Source organism: Curcuma longa, chromosome 8 (assembly GCF_044706935.1).
Source record: "Curcuma longa cultivar G26 ecotype Majalengka, Jawa Barat chromosome 8, ITB_CL_G26_1.1, whole genome shotgun sequence".
NCBI lineage: Eukaryota > Viridiplantae > Streptophyta > Magnoliopsida > Zingiberales > Zingiberaceae > Curcuma > Curcuma longa.
In genome coordinates, this window is record NC_133868.1 from 5,407,036 (window position 1) to 5,426,730 (window position 19,695).

A 19,695-nucleotide genomic window follows, 5' to 3' on the forward strand; every position below is an offset into this window, starting at 1 on the left:
CGAACTCGATATCCGGGGGGACAAAGAGCTAGTAGGTACCACTGCACCAGCACATGGAGCCCTAGATCTAGTACGAGTGAGCGAGTCTGGTAGGCCGGAGAAATAGCTTGCAGTTGTTTCAGAAAAATTAGAGAAGGCGTAACCAAGGCATCGCTGCCGCAATTTCATTCAGAAAAATTAGAAGGCGTAACCAAGGCATCGATCGCTGTTGCAATTTCATTCGGTATGTAGACACTAAAAAGCTGGCGAATGTTCCCGGACGCTGCAAAAGGATTTGGTCGAGTTAGGGAACTTTATTTAAAATCGCTTGCATTGTTAAAAGTAAAATTCACAGGGAGTGTGGTGGTATTGAATGCCTCACTGCATGATGATGTTGAAATACAAGGTGCATGATGACCACCGTAGAGAAAGACAAAAATTTCATGAGTCGGGCCGACGATAAAGTCTAAAGGTACATTGTCGTAGCTGTCACCCACCTTCATCCTCTCCTTATCGCTTATGCCCAGTTTACTTGGAGGTGCGGAAAGGGAAACTGAGGAAAATTTTCCTTTGCATGCATGCATCCACTGTTTACTTTTTTTAAATTTTTATGAGAGGAAAGAAAATTAATCCATCTGCTGATGAGTTTGCTGCCAAAATTGGTTCCTTCCAAATCGGGCGGAAAGCAAAGGATGGAAATAAAAAAGACATAAATGTCCTCTTCTCTCTCTTCCGGGCTCTCGCTTCCGCTGCCTTCGCCCGACGTTCTCTTCTCTTCCTCCCGTTCGCGCGAGGGTGTCGCCGGACCGGACCACCGTCGTCGTCGATCACCTGAGGTGCGATCCCGATTCTACTGTCCGCCGCCTTTCTTCTCCACTTGCTGTCCGGCGCCGCTCCATCTTCGCGTAGTCGGCCAGCCATCCGCCGGAGATGGAGAGAGCGACCGACGAGGAGGCATCGAGGAGAGAGCGGCCGACGAGGAGGCATCGGGTGGAAGTCGCTGCCATCTTCCGACGATTCGAGCCCGAAGAAGTGAGATAGCGAGAGAGACGGAGAAGCAGCGGGAGAAGGACGGTGGGAGAAGGAGAAGAAGATGGGGGTATTTCTTCCGGCGATTCGAGCCCGAAGAAGTGAGATAGCGAGAGAGAGACGGAGAAGCAGCGGGAGAAGGACGGTGGGAGAAGGAGAATAAGATGGGGGTATTTTAGACAATACAGATGTGTTTGATTTTCTTTCCTTAAGCAAGGTAAACAAACATCACAAAAGGATAGATTTTATTTACCTTCCTTTCTCCTCCCCTAGGGATTTATTTTCCCTATGAATTCCTTTCCTTTCTCCATCCATTCTACCAAGTAAACTGAGCATTAATGTTTTGCCGCTTAATCTTCCTTCCATTGCTTGTCACGACCTTCCATTGCCGTATGCTTCCCTTCCAACTATTAGCCTAACTCAAGTTAATAAGTCAATAGTTACTCCCTCACCTAAGTTTGTACATTAGCTCACAGGTTATCTATCATATGAGATTAATCAGAGGTGTCACAGTTGCTAGCTTTTCGTTGAGAACCAGACTGCTATTGATTCAATGGGCCAGATTTGGACATGATGTGGCTCAGGATATGAAACCAGATTGACAAAGAACCAGCAAGGCCAGGTACAACTGAGCTCGACATGGATTGGTGTAGGTTAAATAGGTTAAGTGAACACACGTAAAAACTGATGCCTAGATGGATTCTAAAGCAGGTTTGGGTTTATATTTTAAAAACATTGTCAGGATGCATAAAGTTAATACCCTAGGCCATAGTTCTGCAGTTGCTGGAAGGGCATTCTGATGATACCGTGCCATAGTTCTCCAGCAAGTTTGTATGCTGGAGAAATCATACAACTAAGCATTTAGAATTGGAAAAGGCAGTATAAGTGAAACAAAGCCATCGTACAAATAAGCATAAGAGAAGTTACCTTCTTCTCCTGGGATGCTCTGTAGGTTTCAGGCAAGGGAAATGGGTTGTACTTTGTACATTCCGGTGATTCAGCTCCAAACCAGTTAGGAATCTGAAGAAAACCATATTCTAATTTCTTAGCCAAGTCAAAAGAATGTGCAAACTTGTCTATAAGTCTTTTAAATCCAAAGCTATAGCTCACAATTATAGCCAATGAAATATAATTGCATAACACAGTGAGGCTAATTTCAAGAACTAGATCCAAAACAGAAATTAGGTTGGCATACCAAAAAATTAGTAAATTGATCAGGGTCAATGCTGACTCAGCTTGAATGTCAGAAACTCCAGCAGGATGAGATAAAGGATCATGAGGATCGACCATCCCCAGCACCAAGGGTTGGTCCCATTTATTGATACTAGAATCGATGCCAGCTTGTGCTAGGTGCTGTTCCAGTTGTGAATAATAGGTATTAAATGGCGCCACCTGAAATGAAGACAGTAAAAGAAAAAAATAGCAGCACACTATGCATAGCCTACTACTATGGATGACAAATATGAAGTTGCTAGATACAAAGAGAAAAAAAGCGAAAAGATCAATATTTGAGCAAATAGGTTGTTACTCATGCCACAATGGTAACAATCTGAATGAATAAGGAGTTCTTACCCTAGTCTGCACGACACAAAAGAATGCTTCATTCAGTTATTAAAACTTTCAATTTACCAAGTATTTATAGTATCTGCATTTTAGAAAAGGAAGCTTGTATGGAGACCTTCCTTTTAATCAAATTAAAACTTATCTATCTATAAAGTTCCTAACTTCTGAAAGAATATTTCAAAGATGATGCCAAATTGAAAATAAGAATAAAATTTATGAAAGGAAGTGATGTGGTGGAAACGAGAGGCACCACGTGGCAGGCTCAGGACTCGGTCAATGCAAACCACGATCAACCCAATTCAAGATAGAGCTCAAGTCAGGGCGTCCAAACTCAAGGTGAGTTAATCCGACTAGTGCAGAACTCGAGCCAAACCAACTGGTGCTGGTTGATCTCAAAGGGAGGCCTGATTGGAGGCACGGACCGGATGTGGGGCATGCATGTCCTCAAGATATAGGAGGATGTGGTTAGACACGCTAGATATGGTGTAGACATGATCAGAGGATGTGGGGGATGAGAAAGGGATATACGCAGAACGCCCAGTCAAGCCTTTTCCCACTTTGACTAGGTCGTATAAAAAGGTGCCCATGCCCGCTCCCGCTCCCGCGGAGGGGTGGGGGCGAGGATGCAGACACAATATACATTTTACGCCGGTTTGTTCTTCTTTTTTTTTTCCCTTTTTCTACTATTCCTGCTTGATCATCAGAGCCTCACTTGAGCGTCAGAGGAGTTTCGCCAAAGTCCGTCTTGACCTTCCTTCTAATATTTTCCTGATATTAGGATTGCTCATCACTGTCGGAGACTTTCGCCGGAATCACTGATCTTTGCCAGAGGTGGGTCGGTTCTTGCCAAGAACCTCGGAGTTCTTTCACCGCCCACCTACTCTGACCTGGCCTCCTATAGAATACACCAAAAATGTTAGACTATATCAAAATATTTACACAAAGCAAGTAGTGAATAGGTTGGATGCATATGAAGCATAAACCTTCTATCAAGTTCAATCCTCCTCAGAGAGAGGAATCATAACCAACACCTCCTCCATAAGATTCACCATAGGTTTGACACTTCAAAGTGCTTTCCAAATTTATCTCCACCAGCTCGTACCTCTGATTTTCAGAAATGGAAAACTCAGATATAAGAGATTCACACACACACAAACAAAGATAGTATTTTTTTTATAATAACAATCAAATAAAAGAATATATATATTGATAAGAACAAGAATGAAGCCCTACTGCCAGACAACCAATTAATGTCACGGACAAAGTGGATTACTAGGAAAGATTAAAATAAGGCACGACACAATCAACACTTCGATCGTATGTTTCATTCCAAGAACTTTTAATTATAGCAAACTATTATGGTATTCGATCTCCTGCGTGTACTTATAAAGAACATGCAAACTATTGGAATTAACGATTTCTCGTTTTTTATCAAAAGGAAAAAAATAATCTACTGCAATTCTCTATTGACTTTGAGAAAAGTAAACAACAGATTTCTCTTTCCTCCAATTAAATAACCCACTCTCCTCTATTTGTACCCGTTCTCCTAGTTTTATTCTATTCAGAAGGCGCAGGATCGCACTCATACAAGGACGTTAAAAAGGCGGTGGGAGGTCGAAAAGAGCTTACCGAGCCTCTTGGGAGGAAGGTAACTCCGGCGGCAGATGGAAATTTGGGCGGTGGAGGAGGAGAAAGGATGGCGAGGGCCAGAGACTTGCCGGAGGCCGATGTCGCAGACGCCAAGAAGCCATCAATCGATCGATTGCTTCTCCCTCCCTGCGCTCTGAATCCGATCTGGGGATAGGGATTTATGGAACAGGGGAAGACTCACGTGCCACAGTCACGTGAAACATGTAAAATCATTATATCTCAATTTATTCTAAAAAATCATTATATCTCATTATAATCTCTCAAATACTTTTAAAGGGAAACATGTTTTTTTTATACGCTCATCAATTTAAAAATCACACTTCCAAATTTTTGAATTATTTATTTAAAATAAAAGTGATGAATGATTTTTAGAAATTCTACTCTTAAAATACAGTAGCTTGAGCATTTTATCAAATGAAGTCTTACTATATAATATTTATTCTAAAATGTTCTTAGTTAAATTTTTTAGAAGTGCCCTTAAAAATATAAAGAGTAAATCCTGCACAAGATCTGTCGCTTCTTATCGTTGACCCCGATTACAGTTGACATTTATTTCAAGCTCAAACCAGCAACGGAAAAGCAAAGGGCGATCGATGCTTCAAATGGAGATGCTATTGGGGACGCCCATTCCGGTGACCCCCGGCCCGGAGTACGGCTTCAGGAGCTGGTACGGCACGATTCCGGCGCCACACCGGTTCATCAGATTGGGGTCGGCGTTCCTCGCGTCGATGATCCCCTCGATCTCCCTCAGCCGCCGTTGAAGCGCTCGAAGGCCGCGTACACCACCGGGTTCTTCGTCCACGCAGCCTCCGCATCCTTTCCCAAGTACTCCTCTTCCGGCGAGTGCGCCGACAGCACGTCCAGGATCGCCATCACCTGCGTCGCTTGGATCTTCGACGGGAAGCACCGCAGCAAAGCCGCCTCCGGCTTCGCCCGGAACGCCGCCAGGTCGTCCTCCTTGGCGTCCTCCACCGGCAAGTTGGCGCGCGTGATGGTGGGGCGGTTGGGAAAGTACCCGCCGAAATGGTACTGCCCGAAGTTGACGGCGGCGTGATGGCCGGAGCCCACCCAGATGATAGTGGTGAGGATACGGACGAGGTCCGCCGGCGTGTTCAGCGACGGCCACCACGGCTCGTTCTGCTTATCGGCGTGGCCCTTGGTGCGCACCTCCGTCCACCACGATTGGAGCTCGGAGTCCGCGGCGACATCGGCCGGCGAGGGGTAGTAGTGGCCAACATAATCGGCCACCCACTGCTCGATGGCGGACCAGATCAGAAGGCCGTCCTTGGCGTAAGGGTAGTCGTCGATGGTGAGCCGGAGGCCGTGCTCTGCCTCTGGATCTTCCACCGCCATCCCCCTGTGGAATCAAAATCTCATCTTCTAATCACAATGATCTAAAAAGTGAAATTTTGGAGGAAATTTTGAAATTCGAACCTTCGGATGAGGTCGGCGGGCAAAGCCTCCGTGTCGAAGCGCCACAGCTTGTCGTAGGCGGCGGAGCAGAGCTCGAGGGAGTACTTCCCCGGCGAGAAGGTCTGCTCGATGATGCCGTTTCCGTTGATGAGTAACGAGCGGGCGAGGGCGTTGATCTCCATGGTGTAGCGGAAGTAAGGGTGCATCAGGCGGTAGATCGGATGCATCTGGCTCAGCTGTCGGTTGGCGGCGATGATGTACGGCTCCACGCAGCAGTGAGTCCGAAGCCTTGCGCAAAGGTTAAGAACTTTAGAATCTCAAACCGGAAATTTCACCGGAATATGAAAGCAGTACCAGTGGGAGACGAGCTGGTGGTAGCCGGAGTCGTGGGCCGCGACGTGCGCCTTGGCGAGACGCCAGAGCCAGGCGCCGGTGGCGTTCCAGCTGGGCTCGAACACTTGCCGCCACTGCGGCTGCTTCGGCGAAGCCGGCCGCGTGAGCTCGATGGCGATCGGGCGCAGGGTGCTGTCCGGCGTGAGGAAGAACAGCGTCCGGGAGGCGTACAGCGTCGTGTCCTCCAGCTCTCGGACCTTGTGCACGAACGGAAGCAGCAGGTCGTGGTAGTCCAAAATGAAGAGCTTCTTCTGCTCCAACGCCTGCATGATCGATCAAACAACAAATAGGATGAAAAAAAGGAATAAATTTTGATGATTTCGAACTAATCAACTGGAGAAGACGAGAAGAGTGATTGCGACTGACCTCATCGACGGTCATGATTCCTTTAATTTCTCTCTCAATGAGCTCCGCTGTGATCAGCGACTCCGGCGAACCGTAAATGCTTGGATCGAGTTTGCTTACCAATGGAAATTCCTGTAAAAATTTCCATTTTATGTCTTTTTGCGATTATTAAAAGGTAAATAAATCTGAATCGAGAAAAACATTGGATTAATTACTGTGACTAGTTGAATGCTGAGAGGATTGAGGCCGGCCAAAGTCTGCCGGGAAAATTCTTCATCTCTAAACCAGGAAAACTTATCTCCTGTTAAATAATCAGAGTAAATAAGTAAATATTAAAGAAACTTTTTAAATATATATATATACAGAAATTAATATGAATATTCTTACTGTCGATCATTTCAGGCAGTTCGAACTGGAGGATATTCTGCGCTCCGGCGGTGATCGTCTTCACGAGCTGGGGAACGATGGTGTGGAAGGTGTGCGTGGAATCTTGGAGCTGCAGCGGCAAGCCCTCGTTGAAGAGCGCGTCGATGGCGGTGAAGTAAGGGAAGCCCATCCGCGAGTCCACCAGCGCCGCCGTCACCGACGGCAGCAGGCCGTGTATCACCGACCACAACGTCTTCGCCCCGAACGTCGCCTGCTTCACCTCGGAGAAGCTCTCGTCCCTCGGCACGTACACGGACGCGCTCCTCTGCTCCGATTTAGGATCTGAAACGACGACCAAAATCTTCTTCAGTGGACCATCAAGAGCAAGTGATAGATGAAAAGCGAGAGTGGGAAAGTGTTCGATGAAATGCCTGAGCGAGTTGGCGGCCGGCCGGTGCGGCACCGGCGCGGGTAGGGGAACTCATCGGAGCCACCGAGGACGGGCCGAGCCAGCTCGGGTTTGCTGTCCGGGTTTCCCAGGTCATTGTAGACGTCGTAGTCGTAGATCCTCTCGAATTTCTTCCGCTCGCCGGTGCCGTCGCCGCGCAGAATCTCCAGCTCCTTCTGCCGCAGGCGCACCAGCCCCGCCGGCGTCTCCGACGGCAAGTAAGACTGCAAACCACAAAATTCACTCAATTAATCAACGAAAATCATCAGAAAAATAAAAACATTCTTTTCTTGATTAATCTTCTTATTTACCTTGTTGCTGGTGAAGAAGACTCTGTCTTGGCGGTTGTCGAACTTGGAGTGCAACCACGACTTGCAATCGAACAGAAGAGGAGCGGAATCATCGCCGTCGATCGTGAGAACGATGTCTTTGAGAAACATCTCGTTGTGGTGCTCATTCCGGACGACGACCGCTCCGATCTCTCCAAAATTTGCCGGAACACTAAAAGTTGCTTCGTATGTGACGCTACCGATTCCTTTCTTGGCATTGTGGGCGAACGCCTCCACCGTCTTCTTCTCCGATCCTGTTTCTGTTAATTATAGCCAAACATCATCGTCATCATCAACAGCATCGCACACGATCATTAATGTCGAATTAATGGATCGTTGAGTCAATCACGTACGGTCAAGTTCAGCGCTGACGAGCTCGAGATGTAGAGTCAGCCCGAGCAAATCGTTAATATTGTCGAGAGCCTGCGTCGGCTCCAACTGCCCCAACGCTCCCCCGACCGTCAGCAGGACGGTGACCGTGGCCTTCACCGTCGCCGGCCGCCTCGACTTGGCCACGAAGGTTGCCTGCCCCAACAACGAGGACTCGGACTCGTTGGCCGCGGCGGCGCAGCGCACCTTGTCGTTATTGTTTCTGTCATTCTGACGGCGCTGGCGGCGCCATTGCCGTTGTTGGCGGAAGGCTACGACGTTGGAGGCTCCGGCGCCGAGGAGGGAGGGGTGGAGCGGGAAGAAGAGGAGGGACGGTTGAAGAACTGCTTGCTTCAACATCGTTGGATCAGTTAAGCGTAGCTGATCGATGATGAAGGCAAATTTAGTGTGGATTATTAAGACGAGTGTGAGGGCGTTTATATAGACTTTGTTAGCACTCGCGAACTTTTTTTTTTCTATTTTTTTTATTGAATACGAATACATGATGTACAATTTGTTTTACATTATTGTAATTAATTAGTGAAAACAAAAAAATTACATTATTAATGAAAACAAGAGAACTTTAAAGTTGTTGAAAAAGGTAATTAGTTTTTATAATTAATTAGTGTTTTATAATTTGAGTTTTGATTAAAAAAATTTTTAATTAAAAAAAATCCAATGCATGAAGCTTACGTGGATTTGGAGAAAGATCACATCTCATTGAATCTATCGTATGATGTACATAATTTTACCCACTATTACACAAGATTATTTTTATGATTTAAATTCGTGATCATAAAATTATGCGGTCATAGTTTTATTATTAATCAAGACTCTCATTATAAAACATAAATACAATTACAATAAATTTATTCTTTGAAAATTTTCATTTCAAATAATTTTAAAGAAAAAGACAAGATGTCTGTTTTGTTCTTAAAAAAAAAGTCGCATGAATACAAATTTTTACATGTCATCAAATTTTAACAACTAAATGTGCGGTGCTCTAAACGAGGGATTGGATAAGCCTAAATTATTTTAAGCACATTATTTAGAAGAAAGGAATTTAAGGTTTATAGTTAAGGAAAAGAGACGTTTGAATGACTAGGTTGAATGATTAGGGATGAAATGGTAATTGACTCGAATGGGTTGGCTACTTCAAAGATTTGTCGTTTTTTAATAATTAAATGTTGCACTGTTTTAATTTAAATACGAAAGTGATAAAATTAAATCTTTTCTAAACAACAAAACTTTCTGATGGCCTTGTTTTTGGTACAAAATTAAATATACTAATTCGAACTTTCATATTTTAAAAATACTTTCCAAGTCCCATTTATATTATCAAAATATTGTCTGAGTCTAAAACTGAAGTTTTAGTTAGGTTGCAAACTAAAAAGTATTCACAATTAATGAAATCTTTAAACAAACCAACAAATTTAGAAAAGAATTTAAGAGATTACATTAGATATCAATTTAACTAGCACATTAACCACGATAGAGGTGGCATTTGAAGAAGACAAGCTTGAACCGACAATCTTCTTCTCAATTAATTTTTCATGCACAATAACAACGTGACGATGATTCAGCAACAATAAAAACATGGATATCATGGGGAGACAAAGAGCAGTGCACAAGCACATGGAGCCCTAGATCTAGCACGAGTGTGAGTGAGTTTGGCATATGTATTAATATTTCATTTATTTTGTACAATAAATATATATATTCATATTTTATTGTACAACTCGTCATTTAATTCAACAATTAAAGTAATTATTATTTTTAAAAATAATAGTGATATGTTTGGTGGTGGTGTACCTCTGCTCCCCCATGACCAATATATGCCACCTCTTAATCTCTGCTAGAACGATCTCACTCAATCACATGAGAAAAATGATACACATTGTTTGCATTTTATAAACATTAGACCAATAATTTAACTTGATTATTGAAATTAATCGTGCTATTGATTAATTGGGTTAGGTGAACAGCCAAACTCAACAGCTGTTGACAATATTTTTAAATGAATGGATTTGAATAAGCCCTTGTGGATGCTTTAATGCTAACAAATTTGGCTCGCTTAATTTCATAGCCTTTTCTAGTCGAGTTATATTTCAATCTTTGGCCAATATCTCTTTACTTCGACAAGGAAATGCTATGTAAGGAAGTGAAAGACGAGGAAAAGATGGTGCGCTCTTAAGAGTTTTTCTAATATAGTCGTCCGAAGAGATGAAGAGATCTGAAAAGTACTCAAAAGAGAGTTAGAATAGCTCCGGAGGTAAATCTTAGCAAGCCACTCTGATGTTCAAGTTAGAATTTTGCGTGAATAAGGAGTTTAATGACTTGGAAAAATTAGAGTTGATGTGTGCATACCTGTGTCCATAAGTATAGGCAACCTTGTATAAATTGATCTCTGAAATATTAACATTCGTTTAGAAAATATTCTGAAATACTCGTTTCAGTTTTAGAAAGATTTTGATCGCCCATATCTTTTAGGGATATTTTTTAATTTTTCTAGAAGAAACAGTCTTAGACTTCCCTGATTGCCCAAGTTGATCAACTCCTGAGATTAAACATGCTTTAAGGTTAAGACTGGAGGTCGAAATGGAGTCGGCGCGTGGTGGCCGGAGGTCACCTAGATGATGGTGGTGAGGATATGGACGAGGCCTGTCGGCGTGCTCAGTGACGACCACCATGGTTCATGCTACTTATTGGCGTGGCCATTGGTGCGCACCTCCGTCCACCACGATTGGAGCTCAGAGTTTGCGGGGTCATCTGTCAACGAGGGGTAGTAATGGCGACATAATGATTCCCATCTATATATGCAAAACTTGTGATTCGATTCCTCAAATAGTCTATTTTGCTAGGTGAAAAATACTTGTTCAAAAAAAGTCATTCCATCTCGTCTCCATGTCGTGATGCTTCCCGAAGAGAGAGAACATAACCAAGTCGTGGCTTTGTCCTTCAGAGAGAAGGAAAAACTAGCCTAATAGTACCAATAGAAACATCTTCGTATTTCAATATATCACAATATTCCAAAAGGTCTTCTATGTGTAAATATGGATCGTTTGAAGGCGTCCCTCCAAATTGCTTCTGTTGAATGATGAAAATTAATGCAAAATTTTGCACAAAATTTCCAACAACAATCAGAGGTCTTACGATATTGGACCTCAATTTTCTAGTAATGGATGCGGAAAAATCACTTAAGAGTGTGTCTTCATTGTCAGCACCCATTGTATCTTGTAGAGAATCAGTAGATATTAGTACAAGAAAAATTAACAGTAAAGAAAATCTAGATCAACCAAATCGTGGTTGAACTAATATCGATCTTGACACAGTTCTTGACAACAATGCTAAAAACTTGATAAGCAAAATCACAAGTGCACGACTATCGTCAAGTAATAAAAAGATCAAACCCGCAGACACTGTAAAATTGAGTATCAGTTAGAATTACGAAGCATGTTATCTAAACAATCAAAAATCATGAGAGTTGAGAAAGAAAGAAAATGAATCGAGAAAACATAAGAAGTCTTAGGAAAAGTCAATTTTGAGAAACGACTTTAGGATTTCAATTTTATCATGATGACTGTCAACACTCTAAATATTATTTACTTTCTTAGCTCAATATTTATACGCATGCAGGTTGTCTATCCCAAGATACTAGTATAGACTTTTGGAATTATATTAGTATGTCTACCCAAACACGACGCCTACTTTTAAGACGACCTTACTAGAGTGATCGTTTTCTCCGGGAGTCTCCTATCACGATGTCCCATGGTTCTCTAGGTGTCATCCTCTACTTTGTGACGCCGAATCAGAGTCGACCAATTAAGCTCTGTCATAGCCAATGGTATTATTGCGAGGTTTTGGACTATTTTCGTGAATTACCCCTCACATCTTGATCTTTATGGGTCGGAGATTTGAGTTCACTTTTCGATCCTTCTCAGCATCCCATGAGATATGAAGATGCACGGTTAATGTTAAAATCAAGTTTGCGTAATAAAATCGAATCATGGATAAACATATCATATAACAAAAAAGATAAATAAGTATATAAAACGAATATCAACAATACATCAAGCTACTCTCTCATCCTAGAATGTAGAGTACTGCTTCATGAAGATAGAGTTACAAATCGAAAGATAAAGAAAAAGACATCCTACCACTCAAATCTAAGAGAAAAGAGAAGAGGAAGCTTAGAATCTTCAACCTCTAGGATAAACGAAAACATCAACAGCTCCTTGGAACGACTCTCCTAGGGTTCCTTGTCATAAAAAAATGCCTCCTCCCCTAATCATGAGGCTTACGAGGCTTTTTATAGCCCTCAAAATCGACCAAGTTCGTTAAACCTTCCAAAAATATCGAAGGTGTCGCCTATGTGATGCAGCCATGCCCAATGGCATTAAGGAGGTGTCAGAAATCGACGACAAAAGAGAAGGCCTAACAATGTCGTGCCTAGTGGCATGACCTCGACGTGTGGGATACTAATCAAAGCAGTTTGAGCTGGATGAGACACTACTATGCCATGGGGCATGGGGGGTTAGGTCAGGCTTTGTGGTCTCCGTGGTTGCTCTGTTTTGTGTTCAACTTTGGTGGGAGGAACATACTCATGTCGTAGGATACGGTTAGAGCATATTCCTTACTATGGACTCTTGTTCCACTACAAAAATAACAGCCATTTGCGACGAATTTTGCGACGAAAAAATCAAGAATTTTCGTTGCAAAACCATTTTGCGACGAATTTGGCGACACAAACTTTTTCGTTGCAAATAGCATGTCGCAATGGCTGGCGACAAAATATTTTAGATTCGTCGCAAATTTTGCGACAAAAATAAAGTTCGTCGCAAAATTCGTCGCAAAATTTTGCAACGAAAAACAAAATTCGTTCCAAAATTTTGCAACGAAAATACTGTTTCGTCGCAAACTTTGCGTCGAAAATAAAGTTCGTCGCAACCTTTCGGAAAATCGCAGACGATCTACTTGGCGACGAAAAATGTTTTTTCGTCGCAATTTTGCGACGAAAACCCTTGTTTCGTCGCAAATTTGCAACGAAAAAACGAAATTTCGTCGCCAATTTGCGACGAAATATGTTTTTTCGTTGCAAATTTGCGACGAAACAAGGGTTTTCGTCGCAAAATGGCGACGAAAAAACGGAAAACTAACAGAGATTTTCGTCGCAACATATAATGGCAGATTATTTCTTAATATATTTGGCGACAAAAACGTGTATTCGTCGCTAATTTGCGACAAAACTAGTGATTTCGTCGCAAATTGGCGACGAATCTTCATAATTCGTCGCAAATTTGCGACAAATAAATGTTTTCGTCGCCATGTTTACGATGCTACAGTGAAGTTTCGATAAGTTTGCGACGAATCATGGATTCGTCGCAAATCTCGTCGCAAATCAAAAAAAAATTTCACAGATTCCATTCGTTTCTTCGAAATATGAAACCTGTTTACATACATAATCTCTAACCACATCTAAAAATATTCACATGCACACAAAAACACATACACATCCACAAACATTCACATTCAAACATTCACAAATATTCACATCCACAAACATTCACAAACATAAACACATCCACAAACATAAATACATCCAAATCTATCAAACATCAACTACTCCAATCCGGACATCAAACATATACAACTCCAAGTGCAAAGTATCAAATATCAGTACACCAAATGAAACATAAACTCCAAGTGCATCAAAGTACCATAACAACCAAATCCATAATAAAATACATATATAAAAAGTATCTGAATGACCAGAAAAGAAAGCATCACCGTCCATAGTATCAACCTCGGGTAATACTTTCTGCATCACTGATTTCTTCATCATCATTTCTTTTTCTACATAGGAAAACAAAAATATTAGAAATTATTTATAACAAATACAGTATAATATGTAAAAATTTACCTTTTGGCCATCCTTGGTTTCATCAACCCTGTTCAAAATAAAATAATAATATTAATTAGTAAAAAATAGTTACAAATACAAAAAAGTAAAAGCAATATTAAATGTGAGAAAAATTAAAAAGATACACAACTAGGCTATCAAGAAGAATCGTCTTCACCGTCGTCACCGTCATCATCATCATGGGGAACCTGAGGAAGCTGACTCGGAGCAGAGCCTAACTGAAAATGCTGCATAATCATCTGTTGCTGTCTGCGCATTTCACTCATTTCTTCATTCTGTTGTCTGCGCATTTCTCTCATTTCTTCATCCCGTTGATTAATTATGCCTTTTAAATGAGAGACTTCTTCAGTTAGGCTGTTTATTTGTGCCCTCATTGCTGGTTGGGTGGAAGAAGAGGAAGAGGTGGCAGCAACTCGATGAGTTCTGCTAAGAGAACCCATTCCCAATATCCTCCCCCCCTTTGATCCTCCAGTCACATCCAACCAGATACTCAGGTCATTTCCAATGGAGGGCTCTGATCCATCAGCACTTGTCTGTGCTAGCTCGGCCTCATCAAATTTTTCCTGTATTAAATATAAATACATTTAATAAGTTAAACAACATACATAACTATTATAATTCATATAAGTGAAATAATTAAAATTTAAACCTTCATAGCTCTAGCTCTGTCCCCGCTCCAAGTCTTATCTTTTTTTTGAAAAGTGCGGGTAAATGTCTCAATAAATAGTGGCTCCTTCCCCATCTCCTTAGTCTAAAATTAAAAATCATTGTTAGAAATAAAGAAATAAGTTAAATTACAATAATAAATTAGTATATAGAAAAATTTACCAATCTACGCGTGTGTTCCTCGATGTTGATGGAGCCTCCCGCATATGTAGCAGATGAGTCACCAGAATTATATGATTGATTTGTCTTGTTCTGGTGACTTCGTTGTTTGCTTTCCTCGGTATCCCAAACACTTTTGATTTTCGTCCAATTTTCATCAGTGATACACGGTGGTTTTTTGTCTCTGATCTTGGCATGATGTAGAGTATGACGAATATGATCCCCACATTTTTTTTAAAAAATTCTCTTTATTTCCAATTCATGTGATGGATCCCAAGTGAATGCTCGCTGAAATACATAAAAATAAATAGTTAGATATATTAAATTGTATATGATATATTAATTAAATTAATATAAAATATACCTTGAATTCAGTCCACCATAAATCCTTGGTGGGTCCTGGAGTGCTTGTGTAAGTCATTGAAGCCCCTCCCCAATGATTATTAACAATTCGATTAATTTGGCGAATAATTGTTACTGAATTTTCGAAACTATATAAAAAAATTCAAACAAACATTATTATTAATAATAAAAATATATAAATATAAAAAATAATCTAAATATACTTACGAATCGCCATGAGGGACTACGGTCTCCCGATGAGGGTCAGTAGCGGACTGTACCGGAGAAGGGTTGGGAGACTGCACCAGCGACGGCTGTGGTGGTGAAGGTGAAGGTCCTACAGCAGTGGGTGGTGAAGGTGCATGCGAAGGTCCTACAGCAGTGGGCGGTGAAGGTGTATGCGAAGGTCCTACAGCCTGTCCAGATGGTGATCCAGACTGGCCAGATGCTGATGGAGACTGGCCAGCAGGACTACTGCGTCTATGTCCACCTCTGCGAAACTGTGAAACAAAATTGTTATGAGATCAAATAATAAATAATTATTACATTAAGAGGAATATGGAAATACTTACCATCTGTGCTAGGTATGAGGTCAGTAGATGTCAAACAGCTAGAAAATGTAAATAATATGACCTGTAATTAAGAACATATCAGAAAAATTACAGTGCATCAATAGTGTATAAACAAGTAACCAAGTTATATAAATATGGCGAATAAAACTAAATAACTCATAAAATTATCCTTACCATTATTTATAAAAGATCTTATTTTTTTATATAAAATCAAAATCTTCATTTTCATTGTCATTATCATCGTCGTCATCATCTTCGTTATCATCGTCGTCGTCGTCGTCGTCGTCGTCGTCGCTCTCAGCGTCTTCATTAATATTTTCATTAAGTTCACTTGCATCAACATTAATTACAATTCCGCTTGGATCTCGTAATGTTGAAATATCATGTTCTTCAGTCTCAAATGTGTTTCTAACTTCCTCTTGTTGATATGCAATGTCTTCCCAACGTTCCTCAATTTTTGACCGTGCTTTAGTTTTACATACAACCCACCAATCAATTTTGTCACGTCTCAAACTAGGATACGAAGCATAGAATACCTGAATAGCTTGTTGTGCCAACACAAATGGTTCATATCGTCTATAAAACCTTTTATGATTTATTTCAACCAACTTGTACTGTGGATGCACCTTCATTCCTCTAATTGGGTCAAACCACCGACACATAAACAAAATAACTTTCATTTCTGGTCCGGGATATTCTATCTCTATAATTTCATCCAGCAAACCATAAAAATCATTGCTTGCACTGGCTCTGTCATTTTCTGATGACTGAACACATACTCCACTATTCATTGTACTTTTTCCCATTCCATATTCCTGAGTATGAAAAATATATCCATTTATGAAATATGCTGGCCAAGTGCGTACCAATGCTTTCGGACCCCAAGAAAGATGAAATAGAAATTCATGCTCAAGGTGAGCTTGATTGTCATAAACCTAAAATCCAAAAAACATGTATAAAAATTGTCATATGTATATATATAAATGATAGTATAAATTTAGATTGACTACTACTTACATATGATTTGAACCACGGTGCAAATTCTTCATCACAATATCGATCAAAGTCTTGTGCCGACATTTCAGAATATAATTGTTGAAAAATCCTACAATAAAATTAAATGACAGTCACACATGTGCCAAAATATAAGATATTACCAACATAAAAAATATATACTTACTCGAAATATGGCGTGACTTCTGGACAATTCAGTAAAATATATGTCTGAGCTGCACGCAATTCTTGACCAGTTAAATATCTCTCCTTACATTGTCCACTTGGTCGACCAAGATAGTTAAAAATTGAAAATGACTTTAAATTTTGATCAATAGGACCTTCATCATTTCTTCCTGGCCTCTGCCTTTTGCTTTTAACGTGAGGCTCAAAATAATATGATGCAAAAGTTGTTACTTCCTCGACGATATATGCATTGACAATAGAGGCTTCAACATGTGCTTTATTTTTAACCTTTCTCTTCAAATGATATAAAAATCTGCTTATCATATAAGAAATCAGATTAGAAACCAAAATATAAAATAATTAAGATCAATAAATATTTAGTCATTATTCGAAATTTCAAATAGTACCTTTCAAATGGATACATCCATCGATAATGGACAGGACCTCCAACTTTAGCCTCATATGGCAAGTGAACCAAAAGATGTTCCATGGAGTCAAAAAATGACGGTGGAAAAATCCTTTCTAAATTGCACAAAATGATTGGAATATTTTTCTCTAAAGTCTCCATGTGTGAATGTCTCAAAACTGTTGAGCAAAGATCGTGAAGGAAAATACTTAACTCTGAAATTGCAGCCCAGACAAAATTTGGTAACAGCTCCTTAAATGCAATAGGAATAAGTCTTTCCATGAATATATGACAATCATGACTTTTCATACCAATTAATTTGTATTCTTTCAAATCAACACATCTTCCAATATTAGAGACATAACCATCTGGAAATTTCAAAGATTTTAGCCATTCACAAACAATACGTCTCTGCTCTCTATTTAATGTATAAATTGCCTTTGGCTTTGGCCCCCTACTATTTTCATCGACATCAAGACTGGGTCTTTTACAAATCAGTCGCATATCTTTTCTTGCATTCAAATTATCTTTTGTTTTTCCAGGGATATCCATGACTGTATTTATCAGATTATCAAAAACATTTTTCTCAATATGCATCACATCTAGATTATGATGTAGTAAATGACTGTACCAGTACGGTAGCTCCCAAAATATACTCCGTTTAGTCCATTTATGTGTGCTCCCATATTCATAAGGTGTACCATGTGGATCTTCAATAACAGAAGGAAAGTTATAAACTCTGTACCAAAGCTGTTGACCTGATAATCTCATTGGTGGAGGTGTTCTTTCAACTCTATTTTTAGTGAATTCATCTTTATTCCTCCTGAATTTATGATTTGCTGGTAAAAATTGTCTATGACAATCAAAATAGCTGGCTTTCCTTCCATGTTTCAATCTGAATGATTTGGATCTTTCCATACATATTGGACATCCTAAAATTCCTGCAGTACTCCATCCTGATAACATGCCATAAGCTGGAAAATCATTTATCGTCCAAAGCAGTGCAGCCTTCATTACAAACGTCTGATTAGTATGAATATCATATGTAGGAAAACCATCATTCCATAATTGTTTCAGCTCTGCAATCAGTGGTTGCATGTAAACATCAATTAACTTTTTCGGATTTTGAGGGCCAGGCACAACCAATGTTAAAAACATATACGGTGTTTTCATACACATCCCAGGTGGCAGATTATACGGAGTTAATATAACTGGCCAACATGAATAATTTCTTCCTGATTTACCAAAAGGAGCAAATCCATCAGCACATAAACCCAATCTTATATTCCGAATTTCAGTTGCAAATTCTGGATATGTTCTATCAAAATTTTTCCATGCCTCTGCATCTGATGGATGACACATTAGATCATCTTCTGTTTGATGATTTGCATGCCAAGTCATATGTTCAGCAGTTGCTTCTGATGCATATAGTCTTTGTAACCTAGGAGTCAAAGGCAAATAAAATAGCTGACTGTATGCTTTACGTCGTTGTTGAGGCTTATTGCTTCTCTTGTACCTAGCTTGATTACAAAATTTGCAAACATCTGCATCTTGATCTTCTCCCCAATATATCATACAACCATCTCTACAAGCATCAATCCTTTCCACTGGAAGACCTAAGTCTTTCACAAGTTTTTTCATACTATAATAATCAGTAGGCATGTTGTGATCACGCGGAAGTGCCTCTCCCATAACTTGAACAAAATCATTAAAACAATTTTCAGACACATTATGCTCAGCTTTTACATTCAATAATCTTGCAGTCAGAGATAATTGAGTGTGAGTGTCACAACCAGCCCACACAGGTTCATCTGCAGCACTTAGCATTTCTTGAAATTGTTGATATGTCTGATTATTTAAATTCTCATAAACATTTTGTTCTTGTACCCCTTCAAATGGTGATGTATAAGCAGAAAATATTTGTTCATCTGTTGGAGGACAACTAGAGCTTGCAAAACTCGGATCAGAAAATAAATTATGACCTCCTGAACTCTGATATGGATTGAATTGGTTATAAGCACTTTGATCACCACTCACTGCAGCTGACGCTTGTATATTTTGTCCATAATAATCCTCGTCAGGTATAAATGGTTCACCATGGCATGTCCAATTATAATAATTCGGAGTAAAACCAAATCTACAAAGATGTTCGCGAACCTTGTCACATTGTAAAAATTTACCATTATGACATTTTCTACAAGGACATCTTATCTTTTCTCCATCCATAAATTCAACATGAGAGGTTGCAAATTCCAAAAATTGTTCCATTCCAACAATATATTCATCAGTTAAACCTTTACGGTTAGGTTTGTTCTTTCTATACATCCAACCCCTTTCATTCTGCATTTTTAATTTCCTGTTTTCAATTTAATAAATTAATAAACAAAACTATAACATATAAAACATAAACCTAATTACATAAACAACAACTATGACATATAAAACATAAACCTAATTACATAAACAACAACTATGACATATAAAACATAAACCTAACATAACATAACACATACAAAACCTATAATAATTAACATCTATAACAATTATAAAATATATAAAACAATCAT

The 19,695-nt window shown here is 40.0% G+C and overlaps 2 protein-coding genes and 1 pseudogene across 2 annotated transcripts; all 3 read right to left on the bottom strand.

The window, feature by feature from the left end:
• Positions 1-4,786: 4,786 nt before the first annotated feature.
• LOC141833654 (linoleate 13S-lipoxygenase 2-1, chloroplastic-like) lies at positions 4,787-8,244 on the bottom strand (annotated as a pseudogene).
• Positions 8,245-13,941: 5,697 nt separating this feature from the next.
• On the bottom strand, positions 13,942-15,483 carry LOC141833894 (uncharacterized; the record flags this gene model as incomplete). Its single annotated transcript, XM_074721399.1, has 4 exons — positions 13,942-14,367; positions 14,454-14,555; positions 14,994-15,120; positions 15,200-15,483. Coding segments are annotated over 4 exons (939 nt in total), but the record flags the coding sequence as incomplete, so codon positions are not given.
• Positions 15,484-15,743: 260 nt separating this feature from the next.
• LOC141833653 (uncharacterized) lies at positions 15,744-19,474 on the bottom strand. Its single transcript, XM_074721136.1, has 4 exons — positions 17,130-19,474; positions 16,724-17,035; positions 16,561-16,648; positions 15,744-16,478 (listed from the first exon to the last, which is right to left on the bottom strand). Exons 1-4 carry the CDS (start codon positions 19,472-19,474, stop codon positions 15,744-15,746), a joined length of 3,480 nt encoding a protein of 1,159 aa, XP_074577237.1.
• Between the last annotated feature and the right edge of the window lie 221 nt (positions 19,475-19,695).